General features: G+C 37.9%; 1 protein-coding gene across 38 annotated transcripts in view; it reads right to left on the minus strand.

Annotated features, from left to right (window-relative positions):
• Window positions 1-15,162, minus strand: part of SSBP2 (single stranded DNA binding protein 2) — a 311,630-nt gene that overhangs the window by 217,372 nt on the left and 79,096 nt on the right. For all 38 annotated transcript variants that reach the window (XR_015168031.1, XR_015168030.1, XR_015168029.1 and 35 more), the window contains one exon: window positions 2,960-3,032. Coding sequence is in view for 15 of the 38 variants with exons in the window: in XM_086412832.1 (XP_086268958.1) it covers window positions 2,960-3,032 (73 nt within the window). In the remaining 23 variants the exon portion in view is untranslated. The remainder of the gene's footprint in view (window positions 1-2,959; window positions 3,033-15,162) is intronic.

Consider the following 15,162-nt stretch of genomic DNA (forward strand, 5'->3'; position numbering starts at 1 on the left):
TGGCAAGAAAAAACAGATTCAGAAAGTTGAGCCAATTCAAAACAATTCTTTATCTAGGAAAAGTGATCAGTAACTCCTTTCATCAAGTTTTCAACTGCATTAAAACAAAAGTTTAAAATCTCCATAACTGACTTTAGTTTCTTTTAAATATAAGTTGGCAGTGATTAAGAATATAATTATTAAAAGTATCCTGTTTGCAATCTCTGTTGCTTCCTTTGGAACATCAAAGTGATTGTGACTCAGAAAGGTTATAGACCAAAGTCTTCTAATTTACAATTTAATCAGGAATAGATATGTTAAACTTGTTTTGATTTAAATATACTTTGAAATCACATTTTTATTACACTGCATAAATTCCTTCTATGGTAAAACAACTGACTTAAGTTCTGAGCATACCTCTCAATTTTCTTACTTGCAAATAGGCCCCAATGGTTCACATATACTAATTAATTAATTTAATTAGATTGGGGGGATACGTGTGTTTATTTACTTGTGTGCTTGTTGGGGGATAGTGAATCTCAAGAAGGCTGTACCTCAGGCAGGGACTTTGGTCAAAGGGTTGCCTGTCATGTCCCTGATCTTGTAGAGGCAAACTCATGAGATCACTAGAGACAACATAATTTTGATCAGCACTGTCCCACAGAAATATAATCACAGGCCACAAATGAGAGCCACGGATATAATTTAAAATTTTCTAGTAACTACTTTTAAAAAGAAAAATAACACTAGTAATTTTATTTTACCTAATATATCCAAAATATTATCCTGTCAATGTGATCAAATTTTTAAAATTATTCATATTTTGTATTCTTTTTTTCACATCAAGTCTTCAAAATCCAGTGTGTAACTTCATATTTATAGCACTTCTCAATTCGATCAGTCATATTTCAAGTGCTCACAAAGCCATAGTTAGGCAGTGGCTACCATACTGGACAGCACAGAAACAGAGGGAAAAACGGGGGCTTTGGAATTAACATGGACCTAAGATTTGAATCATAAGGGATCTGATTTAGGTCATACCTGAATGATCTAGTGGTTTTCCCTACTTTCTTCAATTTAAGTCTGAATTTGGCAATAAGGAGTTCATGATCTGAGCCACAGTCAGCTCCCGGTCTTGGATCATGGAAAAAGCAAGAAAGTTCCAGAAAAACATCTATTTCTGCTTTATTGACTATGCCAAGGCCTTTGACTGTGTGGATCACAATAAACTGTGGAAAATTCTTCAAGAGATGGGCATACCAGACCACCTGACCTGCCTCTTGAGAAATCTGTATGCAGGTCAGGAAGCAACAGTTAGAACTGGACATGGAACAACAGACTGGTTCCAAACAGGAAAATGTATACGTCAAGGCTGTATATTGTCACCTTATTTATTTAACTTATATGCAGAGTACATCATGATAAACACTGGGCTGGAAGAAGCACAAGCTGGAATCAAGATTGCCGGGGAGAAATATCAATAACCTCAGACATGCAGATGACACCACCCTCACGGCAGAAAGTGAAGAGGAACTAAAAAGCCTCTTGATGAGAGTGAAAGAGGAGAGTGAAAAAGTTGGCTTAAAGCTCAACATTTAGAAAATGAAGACCATGGCATCTAGTCCCATCACTTCATGGGAAATAGATGGGGAAACAGTGGAAACAGTGTCAGACTTTATTTTTCTGGGCTCCAAAATCACTGCAGATGGTGACTGCAGCCATGAAATTAAAAGACGCTTACTCGTTGGAAGAAAAGTTATGACCAACCTAGATAGCATATTCAAAAGCAGAGACATTACTTTGCCAACAAAGGTCTGTCTAGTCAAGGCTATGGTTTTTCCTGTGGTCATGTATGGATGTGAGAGTTGGACTGTGAAGAAAGCTGAGCACTGAAGAATTGATGCTTTTGAACTGTGGTGTTGGAGAAGACTCTTGAGAGTCCCTTGGATTGCAAGGAGATCCAACCAGTCCATTCTGAAGGACATCAGCCCTGGGATTTCTTTGGAAGGAATGATGCTAAAGCTGAAACTCCAGCACTTTGGCCACCTCATGTGAAGAACTGACTCACTGGAAAAGACTCTGATGCTGGGAAGGATTGGGGGCAGGAAGAGAAGGGGACGACAGAGGATGAGATGGCTGGATGGCATCACTGACTCGATGGACGTGAGTTTGAGTGAACTCCGGGAGATGGTGATGGACAGGGAGGCCTGGCGTGCTGCGATTCATGGGGTCACAGAGAGTCGGACACAACTGAGCGACTGAACTGAACTGAAGTGAAGGTTTGAATCCTAGTTCAATAACTTACTAAGCTGTGTGAGCACAAACTAGTTATATGAACTCCCTGAGTCTTGTAGTTCTTATCAGTAAATCAGAAATAATGCCAGATGCCTTGCAAATTTCTTAGAACTATAGATAATATGCTCACACATAATATAACTCAGTAAAGTCCTCCTCTTCCTCATTATTATATAAATTGAAGAAGAAAAGGTAACACTGTATGAAAGCTAAAATTTGAGGTTTAAAAATTGTGAAGGAGAAAAATAGAAACAAAAACTTGAAGCAAGATTATCAAAATCTTTTCTAACTTAAGTTCCGTCATCAACCCACTATTATCTATACAAAATAAAAACAAAAACCATATTTTCCAAAACTGTGAATAATGCCAAAATAAAATATTTCTAAAACTAGAGATATGATGGTGTTTGCCTTTTAAAGCAAATATGCTTTCTTGATTATTGTTGCTGAGATTACTATTAGTTTCTATTTCTCAGGGGGGAGAAATGGCTAGAAAGTTGAGTAGAAAGTTATTTGCACGGAAATGGCATTTTGAGATACTGCAAATGCTTCCAATAATCTACAAAGACTACATTATGCATTTGGATAACTGAACATTCACAATTTTCAGATAACTGTTACATTTTATTTTTCATTCACTTATATAGGATATCAAAATACAATACAGAAAATATACATAACATACCTCTGATAAAAATGTTTGGGCCGATTTCTGAGCTCCTACATGGAGCAGATACTCATATACATAGAGTGCTAACCTGGGAAAAGAAAAAAATATTTATTGAGAAGAGGTATATTTAAAATTCACTCTTTAAACAATGCATACACCTTTTCATTACAAAAGTATTTTTCACACTAACAGTGACAGAAAATCAACTCTTCCAACATCTTTTCAATGGGAGTTTATACATGTATGTTCAGAAAGAACTTTAATTAAAATAGGACACAAAAAAATAAGGCATATTGTATCTTTTGGCAAGAAACACCTAAATAAGGATTATTTTTGTCTTGTATCATCTAATTTTTCATACCCTAAGTTCTCTTTTGTACTTAATATGAATTATAAATTTAAAACCAAACATTAATAATTCCCATAAGCTATATTAAGGTATAATTATTAGTATAATAAATAATTGGACTTTTAAAACAACACTATATCCTTCCATCTTTCTAGTGAATGTTATTATAAACTTCAGCTGTTTACACATCCATATGCCAAAATGGATGTTGAACATCCACTGTAATATTTGTTCAGCACTTTCTCCTCCTTAGATGTTATTGTTAAACCAACAATATTTTAGTTTATAACAAACTCAAATTACCTGCAAATCACAGCATTAAGTAAACTTTAAAGATACTAGATTATATTAGGCATTTGGGGACTTACAATTCAAAGGTTAACACAAAAGTACATATAAATTCATCACTCAAATACAGAATATTAAGTATGCACTATCCACTTATAGTACTCTCATTAACTAGTGGATTCAGAATTTTAAGCTAGACCATGTGGCTCAATTTTAGTTAAGCTGTTAACAAAATATTATTCATAAACCCAAATTAGTCTGCGGCAGTATTTTTAATGATCTCTTGGACCAATGCCCAGATAGCTCACAACACTTCAGTTTCTGCCACACTGTATTTACCAATATTGAGCCAGGTTTACAGTAAACAAAACAATGTAACAATAACCACAATTCTGTGCAGCCACACCATTTATCTTGCCAAATGAATTTATGATTGTTAAAGACTGATGGCATTTGCAAAAATGAGTATTTTCTTCATGGTTATGAAAACATAACATGTACTTGTAATGAAAAGGGAAAGCCTGTATATAATCATTGCTCTGTCCATTTAATTATTTCTCCATTCCCAAACTGTCAGACCCTTAAGATGAGAATCATTCTGTAGTTACTAAGCACCACGAATAAATACATGTTAAAGTTACTCATAGATGAAAAGCATGTTGTTGACAGTGAGTTTAGGAATATAATTTAGAAATATCTATTCTCTTCAAGTTGAATGCCATCTTCTAGGTCGGTGCTTCTCAACTCATCTTCTGCCCTAACACAGCTGAGGCACATGTCACATCCCTGTGTGATGCTCCATGGGGAAGGTTCATTCCCAACATACATTATATGGGATACGGGAACTGAAATGTTCCTGGAGTTTCAAACAAACAAACCCCAGTGGTGATTCTTATCACACGTTCTTCACACACACATATTCCACATACCCTGTCCCTCTAGTAACTGCGTTCAACCCTATCACATGATGCCCTGACCATGATGGCAGGTTTCATCTTGAAAGAGAAAATATCTGTGAATTTCGCCTGGAGAGACCAAAGCCTCAAAATTGCCTGCCAGTGGCATCATGGCCTTCCTGCTATTGCCCTAGAGCCTCATGTTATTCCTTCGGGTTGTAAAATCTTGGGCCTAGAGCCAAACCAGTGGTGAAGGCTAGAAAAGAAAGCCAGGTCCAAGTCAAGGGCCCAGTGGTAAGGATGTTCCACCAAGGTGGAGAAGCTGAAAGTTGAGAGGCTCTGAGTGAAGCGGGGGCATGGTGGTGGATCCAGGGGTGGCGATGGGGCAAGAGAACTGACCGCAGAACAGCCAAGGCCAGGGCTCGGCTTAGCTGTGTCCTTGCAATACAAACCATTCCTTAAAGTTGAGCAAGCCACTTCCTTGGAATCTCTTCTTTGTAATATTAAAGAAGATAATATATTTCTTATATGTTTCTCCCAGTTAATTAGGTAACAAAAAGTGTATCTCTTTATGAGTAGAATTTAAAGCAACATCTCCCCTCTTTGAATGACTCCAGGACAGTGATTCTAAAAGATGTATTGGTGGGGACAGAGAATCAATGAGAGGAAGGGGTTTCAAACTATAAAGCTAAAGATTCTGAAGCATCTTCCTAGGTGTGTGCCTGTCCTCCTATCCTTCAAATCTCAGCTGTAGCAGCACATCATATTTTTACCAACAGAGTGATAAAACAGGACAGGGCTGAGAAAATCTACCTACAACGCCGCCTAAAGTATCCTAACGTTCTATCACCTCCCTGGAACAAAATGAATGCTTCCCAGGCAGTCAGGACCTATGCTCTGGAAAGAGTGGCAGGGACCATCACACAGGTGAACAATTAATCAACTCCACTGCCATGGTGACTGTGGAATACATCACTAGCAAATCTCCGAATTTTAACTACCATCTCTGTATATGCTTGCTAAGTCGCTTCCGTCATGGTGTCCAAGTCTGCAACCCCATGGACTATAGCCTGCCAGGCTCCTCTGTCCATGGGGATTCTCCAGGCAGGAATCCTGGAGTGGGCTGCCATGCCCTCCTCCAGGGGATCTTCCCAACCCAGGGATCAAACCTGCGTGTCTCGTACCTCCTGCACTGGCAGGTGGTTCTTTTTTTTTTTTTTAATTTTATTTTTAAACTTTACAATATTGTATTAGTTTTGCCAAATATCGAAATGAATCCGCCACAGGTATACCCGCGTTCCCCATCCTGAACCCTCCTCCCTCCTCCCTCCCCTACCCTCCCTCTGGGTCGTCCCAGTGCACCACCCCAAGCATCCAGTACCGTGCATCGAACCTGGACTGGCGACTCGTTTCATACATGATATTATACATGTTTCAATGCTATTCTCCCAAATCTCCCCACCCTCTCCCTCTCCCACAGAGTCCATAAGACTGATCTATACATCGGTGTCTCTTTTGCAGTCTCGTACACAGGGTTATTGTTACCATCTTTCTAAATTCTATATATATGCGTTAGTATCCTGTATTGGTGTTTTTCTTTCTGGCTTACTTCACTCTGTATAATAGGTTCCAGTTTCATCCATCTCATTAGAACTGAGTCAAATGTATTCTTTTTAATGGCTGAGTAATACTCCATTGTGTATATGTACCCCTAGCGCTACCAGGGAAGCCCGCTTCTGTGCACAGGATTTTCCAAACCCATCTCTTTAGTCCAATCCTCTCTACCAAGCTACAAACCAGCTTCTCCAAATCAGTTTGAAATTTCTAGCAAGGCAGTTCTCTCTTAACTTGACCACGTCCAGTGTTAAATTCACCTTCTCCGCCTGTTTACAGTACCCATGCTCACTTTCAAGGAAACATAATTTCTGAGTCTCAGTTTCCTCATTTGCAAAATGGGAAGGATACTTTCCTTGCAGTGCTGTTGAAAGGATTGGAGAGCACAGCAAATAGTAACAATGACTGCAACAGTTTAAGCTAACTATGTCACATATTACATTGCCAAGCTAATTATGTCGCAGCTAATTCTGTCACGTATTACCAAGTCACCAATGCCACAGTCGTGCCCACAGTTGCCATTCCTTTCACTCCTCCCCTGCTCCTGAAGGACCACGAAGCACCACAGTGACAGAACGGATACTGTTGATCTCCATTAGCTTCCTACAGAGGCATTAGGGTCACCAGAAATAAGAGCCTTCAGATGGTTCTGAGGGAAAAGCCCTGGAATAAATTAATTTTATATGAAGACAAATGTTTCCAGGGGAGTGGGGAGTGATACCTGTCCATCCGTGCATGTGAATCACAGCTTGGTCCCTTACCCAGTGACATGAGATCACCAAACACTTTATTCAGATTCAATTTCTATTGAACAGTGAAAATCTAAAGGTAAATACTGAATGTACAAATATTTTAAATGCGTACACTGTCATATTAACATGTTCCTTTTCCTTTTTAGGATCTTTAAGAAATTTATCTACTTTTGAAAAAGCACAGAGTGGCTACTTAATCTAGTGGCTCATGAAATGGAAGTGAAAGTTGTTAGTCACTCAGTCATGTCTGACCCTCTGTGATCCCATGGGCTGTAGCCCTTCAGGCTCCTCTGTCCATGGAATTCTCTAGGCAAGAATACTGGAATGGGTTGTCATTCTCTATTCCAGGGGATCTTCCCAACCCAGGGATCGAACCCAAGTCTCCCACTTTGCAGCCAGACTCTTTACTGCTTGAGCCACCAGGGAAACCCCAGTGTCTTATAACGTAATTCAATTACATAGGAAAAAAAAAAAAATCATGCACCTAATCTGCTTCCAGAAAGCAGACACGCTTTTTTTTTTAAACACTGATTAACAAAAAAGTATATCAAAGGTTCATGGATCATATATCTTTTTCATTTCATTCTAAATTTCAAATAGATATCAATGACTGAGTTAACAAAATCATGTGACCAGCAACTCTAGAGAGAGACCCAAATCTGAAATAACTCAAGACCTGCTTTACTCCCTGGTTACTGCAGGCACTACACTTTTAAATTAAGAGCAAAGACAGAGGTTACAAACGGAGGAACACTGAAAACAGCTAAAGCCTGAGCCCACTTGGCACTGCCCTCAAAACACCAATTACATATCAGCTACAAATGTGATGCACATTCAGTTCACCGTCTGCAAGTTACACACATATATACTCACGGGGCCATAGGAGCAGGACAGAAAAGGCACTGACAAAACTTCACAATTCAAATTCTATCAATCTCCAATTCTGATGGAGTGAAATCTATTTCAACTAGGCTTCATGGATTCAAAATCTCTAGTAAGTTGGGGTGGACCAAGTTTACAGTTTAATTTTTTAAACTGTTTACAAAAGGAAAGGGGGTAATTCCAATCACATTTTATTTGGTACATAATTCTAACAAACGTAGATTTTTTTATGAGTCACAAAATATATAATTAGAAGCAAATTAAAGATATATAAAAATGAAAAAATACAAAAAGATGTTAAAACTTTGACGATCCCTCCAAAAGAACCAAATAAAACTAAAAAGCAATAATGGACTGAGAAAAATGGATATATGACCCACAGGACAACAAAAAGCTAACATGCTTAATACATTCTGCTCATATACTATGACCTGCCAGAACACGAAAATCTTAGTTTTTAAATAATGAGCAAGGATGGACGTTAAAGGCCAAGTAAGAAGAATGGCTACCGATGGCCAGTAAATAATCCTAAGGAAAAATATTCAACCTCCCAGCCATAAATAATATTTTAAAATTTCACCAATGTAGAAAAGACTCTACAAACATTAAAGCATTCAGTGCCTAAACGGTAAAATATGGAAGTGTAAGTCTACAAGTGAAAAACAGAGGACGCAGAATAGCTTACATGGTACACTCCCATTATTCAACTTCTATGCAGAGTACATCCTGAGAAACGCTGGGCTGGAAGAAGCACAAGCTGGAATCAAGATTGCCAGGAGAAATATTAATAACCTCAGATATGCAGATGACACCACCCTTATGGCAGAAAATGAAGAGGAACTCAAAAGCCTCTTGATGAAAGTGAAAGTGGAGAGTGAAAAAGTTGGCTTAAAGCTCAACATTCAGAAAACGAAGATCACGGCATCTGGTCCCATCACTTCATGGGAAATGGATGGAAAAACAGTGGAAACAGTGTCAGACTTTATTTTTGGGGGCTCCAAAATCACTGCAGATGGTGACTGCAGCCATGAAATTAAAAGACGCTTACTCCTTGGAAGGAAAGTTATGACCAACTTAGATAGCATATTCAAAAGCAGAGACATTACTTTGCCAGCAAAGGTCCATCTAGTCAAAGCTATAGTTTTTCCAGTGGTCATGTATGGATGTGAGAGTTGGACTGTGAAGAAAGCTGAGCGCCAAAGAATTGATGCTTTTGAACTGTGATGTTGGAGAAGACTCTTGAGAGTCCCTTGGACTGCAAGAAGATCCAACCAGTCCATTCTGAAGGAGATCAGCCCTGGGATTTCTTTGGAAGGAATGATGCTAAAGCTGAAACTCCAGGACTTTGGCCACCTCATGCAAAGAGTTGACTCATTGGAAAAGACTCTGATGCTGGGAGGGATTGGGGGCAGGAAGAGAAGGGGATGACAGAGGATGAGATGGCTGGATGGCATCACTGACTCGATGGACGTGAGTCTGAGTGAACTCCGGGAGTTGGTGATGGACAGGGAGGCCTGGCGTGCTGCGATTCATGGGGTCGCAAAGAGTTGGACATGACTGAGTGACTGAACTGAAGTGAACTGAAGTATACTACACATACACATGTATATTCTGCCAGAGACAGTTCATATACATACAGGCACAGGAGCAACAAGTGTCACCCTCCAAGCTTCCCCCTCTGGTGAAAACATACGTAACCAAACAATATCTTTTATTGTAGGATTTTTTTATCACTAGGGAGTGGGAGCCTAGGATAAGAGGCAGACTTTTTTTTAACTGCATAAACATTCTTCTGTTTGCTTATTTACCCAGTACTTCTATTACCTGTTTTAAAAGAAAAAAAAGGAGTAAATGGGAAAAAATTAAAATAATAAACCTTTTGTAACCTCTGACCTAGTAATTTTTATTCTAAAAAACTGTTTTAAAGAATTAATCAGAAATCCAAACAATTTATAATGAAGTTTATGGCAAAAGTGTAGCAGTGAAACACTGGTAACCTAAATATCTGATGAGAGAAATAATTAGATTGTAACATATGCAGGTAATGGGAAAATACATTTTTGAAGATGTTTAATGAAATGAAAAAATGTTCATAATTCATTGTTAAAAGTGCGAGAATGTATATACACAAATATACCATACTACATGTAGAAAAAGAGATGGAAATTTGAGTTATAGCTACTGGTAAAAACATTAATAGCTGTAAGAAGAAACAGATGATGAGCAACTAATATGGATGTGGTGGAAACAATAAATAAAACATAAAACCAGTATGGTCTAATTAGACTAGGAGCAAACACCCCCATGCCTCCTTCATAAGGCCTGAGGACAACTCTCGTAATAGCACTGTCTTTATTACATACATATCATTATTAATCATAATTAATAATCATAATGTTAGCTTTGGGTCTCCAGTAAAAGATCATACTTTGTGCCATTCATGCTGCATAAAGACCCAAGATATGTGGCCAGATAAAAATATTAAACCGCTGATGTTTTCTGCAAACATTTTTTCCCCAGTTTGTTGTCTGATTTAATTTTGGTCAGGTTTTCTGGGGCTTCCCTGATAATTCAGTTGGTAAAAAGAATCCACCTGCAATGCAGGCGACCCCGGCTCCGTTCCTGGGTAGGGAAGATCCGCTGGAGAAGGGATAGGCTACCCACTCCAGTATTCTTGGGCTTCCCTTGTGGCTCAGCTGGGAGAGACTGCACCTGCAATGAGGGAGACCTAGTTCGATCGCTGGGTTGGGAAGATCCAGTATTCTGGCCTAGAGAATTCATACAGTCCATGTGGTCGAAAAGAATCGCAAAATGTATACAACTGAGCGACTTTCACTTTGTGGGGCGGGGGAGGGAATGGGGTGGAGAGCAGAGAGGGGTGACACATTTAGATACTTTTGATTAAACTTTATATGTAGAAATAACTATTAATAATATGAAAATAAAAATTCTAAACTTCATAGAAAATGGGCAGAAGCAATAAGAAACATCACAACTAATTTTGAAACATGGAAAACATTAAACCTTACTGGGAATCAAACAAATACATATTAAAGCAACAATGGGATTTAAATTCTTAATTAAATAATATGTAAAAAAAATGGATATTCAAATACTACTGATGGCAATAAACTGGTACAGTTTTCAAAACCAATTTGGCAGTAAGTATAAATCAACAACTTGCTAAAAAAGTTCACACACTTTGATCCAACAATATAATACCATTACTTGAGAGTCTAGCCTAAAGAAATTTTCCCAAATGTAGAAAAACTTAATACACAGAACTTTTTAACCAAAGAACATGTAGAACAATAAAAAATAAAAAAATAAATAGGAAAGTGGCTGCATCTGTAGTAAAATATTTTGCATTAGTTAATTTCATGTTTGAAAATATAATTCAGAATTTATATATATTCATTGAAAAAGCACCAAAGAGACTTCTGCTTAATTCTTGAACTTTAAAATGTGAAAAAAATGTCATAACCATACCCTCAAATAAAATTATTTCAAATTTACCTTATGAAAATTGCCAAATCTAACAAAGAAACAAAGGTTTACTATTCATGTGAATAAACTCTATTACATGGTTGCCACCATGTATCATGTAAAAGATCTAAGACAATGAAGCATTTAACTAATAGCACATCTACAACAGATACTGTCATTTAAGAGTTTAATTACAGCAAATTCTCAACCACACTTATAATAAGGACTTTACAGTCTGGAAAAGGGGTAAAGAATTCACTCTATAATCCAGCTACCTAATTTGAGATTAAATCTCTTGCTCTGAAGGAAACAGTAGAAAGTAAGGAACTTTGACTAACGTATAAAAAGGGTTTTTAAGACTACTGTTAATCTACAAAAAGGTTTTCCAAGCTACATATAAATGAAAGGTGAATAGTCCCTGTAGTACAGAGCTAATGCCTCACTCACTACATGCACATATATGTATGTATGTCAATGTCTATGTATGATAGATCTCTAGAGAAAAAATCATTATTTCACAAAAGTCAGTAAATAAAAATGGCCTAATGTGTTTGAGCTGAATTTACAGAATAGTTAAGACGGATATGACTGTTTTATTCATAGATTTTTAAAAATCTGGTGAGCAGGATTCATCACAAGTTTTCTTTACATTATACATGCTAGTTATAATAATGATTTAATGTTTATAAAATGTTTGGGGAATGTGCGCCACTCTTGGATAATATTTAATCATGCCCCCACAATATTCCTGTGAGGCAGAGTCATGAACTATGTATAAACATCATTAGGTAAGAGCTCATACAATGAAAAGTCCAATGGCCAATAAACACATATGTCTGTCAGCCCGGCCACAATATCCTATATTTACTTTTCACAGGCAGGTCTACTATCTGCTACCTGTCTTTTGCATGCGATTCTTTTAATATTCCAAAAAGATGTAACGCTGAAGGTGAAAGCAAGAGAAAGTGTGTGTGTGTGTGTGTGTGTGTGTGTGTGTGTGTGTGTGCACTCAGTCATGTCCAACTCTTTGCAACCTCATGGACTGCAGTCCACCAGGCTCTTTGGTCCATGGAATTTTCCAGGCAAGAAATACTGGGGTGAGTTGTCATTTCCTTCCCAGGTGATCTTTCCAATCCAGGGATGAACTGTGTCTCCTGTATCTCCCGCACTGGCAGGCAGAGTCTCTATCACTTGTGCCACCTGGGAAGCCCTCCAGAGAAAGCAGCCATTTAATACGAGGAAACAGATATCCATCCCAAACTTCAGTGATGGAAACTGACTTTGTTGGTATTTCACCATCTTATGTTTAGCAAGGAGAAAAAAGATACAAGTAAACATAAAGCCTTCAGAGTAACGAATCCCCATTTGTACTCTTAAAATTCTTTTGGTTAATTCACCTGTATGCCCAAAGGTAGAGGGAAGACATGGAAAGAGAATAACTTCAAAAAACAGCTGTTCCTAATTTCTATTGAAATTAAACTACTATAACACATTTTGTTTCATTTATCTCTGTATCTCCAGCACATAAAGAAGTGCCCAATAAATAATTTTTAATGAAGGAATGACTCTCTTAGACCAGGCATAAGGCATTAACAGAATCTTCTGGCTTCCTCCAATCTTCTGGTTTCCTCTAATCAAGCAATACAAGGGGAAGCATAAGGAATCGCCTTAGCTATTTCAGCTTCAATTAATACTATAGTTTAACAACATGAATGTTATCCAAACAATTTCTTCACACTGATTCCTAATCCCTATATTCAAAGGATACTTTTTTTTAAAGAAACAAATTACTCCATCAAGTTGTGAGGGGTAGATATTTGTTGTTTTTTTTTTATTTTATTTTATTTTTAAACTTTACAATATTGTATTAGTTTTGCCCAACATCAAAATGAATCCACCACAGGTATACCTGTGTTCCCCATCCTGAACCCTCCTCCCTCCCCATACCCTCCCTCTGGGCCGTCCCAGTACACCAGCCCCAAGCATCCAGCATCGTGCATCGAACCTGGACTGGCGACTCGTCTCATACATGATATTACACATGTTTCTTGTTTTGTTATTTTTAATGAAACAAATCCTCAAAAGACAACAACCTCCCTATTTCCTTAAAGGAAATAAATCAAGGTCAGAAAATAAACAATAAAATGACTGTAGAGGGTTAGAAGAGGGCTATTTTATACAGAACGGTCTAGCTGTTATATTTAGCACTGGTGAGCAGTATGTGTTGCAAACTGGACATCCAAAACCCAGTCCCCATCTTTTGTCATTAACCATGTCAAATCCGCATGTCATTAACCAGAGAAGCCTCAGACAGAGAATTTAGAACACAATTAAGTTCTCCTGTGCACGTATGCTAGGTCACTTTAGTCATGTCTGACTCTTTGTGACCCCACTGACTAGCTCACCAGGCTTCTCTGTCCATGAGATTCTCCGGGCAAGAATACTGGAGTAGATGGCCATGCCCTCCTCCAGTGAATCTTCCCGACCTGAGGATCAAACCCACATCTCTTATGTCTTTTAGTGGGTTCTTTACCACTAGCACCACCTGGGAAGCCCAAGTTCTCCTAATGGACTATAAAAAGTCTTGGTGGATCTAGATTCCTGCTGCTGCTGCTAAGTCGCTTCAGTCATGTCCAACTCTGTGCGACCCCATAGACGGCAGCCCATCAGGCTCCCCCTAATCCCTGGGATTCTCCAAGCAAGAACACTGGAGTGGGTTGCCATTGCCTTCTCCAATTCATGAAAGTGAAAAGTAAAAGTGAAGTCGCTCAGTTGTGTCTGACTCTTCGTGACCCCATGAACTGCAGCCCACCAGGCTCCTCCAACCATGGGATTTTCCAGGCAAGAGTACTGGAGTGGGGTGCCATCGCCTTCTCTGCTAGATTCCTACCCACTGCTGTATTTAAAATGAATAACCAACAAGGACTCACTGTATAGCGCAGTGGACTTTGCTCAGTATTATGTAACAACTAATTGGGAAAAGAATTTGAAAAATAGTAGACAATGTATACATGTAACTGAATCACTTTTTATATACCTGATCTGAAATGTTTGTTAGTTTCAACTGCACTCCAATATAAGTTTCTTTTTTAAAAAAAGTCATTTTGGATCTAGAAAACAGAATTCTCTTATTCCTGATGCACTGTATAATTCCAGTGTTGACTAATGACACATATCAGGATCCAAATGTGTCTCCTAAGTGATAAAATGCCAAGAGTTAGCTGGATCACAGCTAGCTAACAAGTAGCAAGGAGCATTTGGCAGCCTCTGAGAGACTGCTCATGGGATTTTAAGTAGTTTAGTAATGAAACTAGATCAGCCTGATCAAATTTTCAACAGAGCTTACAACCTGGTGCTAAGGAGGTGTGAAAAATTAGAAATCTGTTTCTAACATTGTCTTTGTAAAGTTCTTCATCGTTAACAGTGAAGTGAAAAAACAGGTTTACCGTGTCAAAAACAGTGTCTATGCAACCACACAAAATATTAATATCCAGCCTTTGTTTTAAATACACTTAAAAAGTCTATTTTTTTATATTCTCAATATCAGTTTGAGGGAAACAGATACCTCATATACATAAAGATACTGAAGATACTAAACCTTCTCTCTATTGATCTGTACTTCCCAAATTTTCTATAATCAAGAAAAAATGATTTTAAAACTCAGTCATAAGCTCATGATTCCTTCTTCAAGCTTACTTTAAATTATTATCTATGTGTAACATTTTCCTCAAGTACAAATGAACAATAATAGTTTATTCTAATCATGTTAATAGCCAAGAAAATACCTTCTTTCTAAATAAATTACATATCCCAAGAAATTAAGATGAGTGGAAAACATTTAAAAGCAGTCTAATGTTATTCCTCTTACTACTAAGCACTGAAAATAACCTACTCAGAATTTCTTCCTGGCTTTACCATTTTTTTTCTTTTTTATCTCATGCAAAAGCTTAC

The sequence above is a fragment of the Bos grunniens genome, chromosome 7 (assembly GCF_055505025.1).
Source record: "Bos grunniens cultivar Pamir isolate PY7600 chromosome 7, Bosgru_T2T1.0, whole genome shotgun sequence".
In the NCBI taxonomy this organism is placed as follows: Eukaryota; Metazoa; Chordata; class Mammalia; order Artiodactyla; family Bovidae; genus Bos; species Bos grunniens.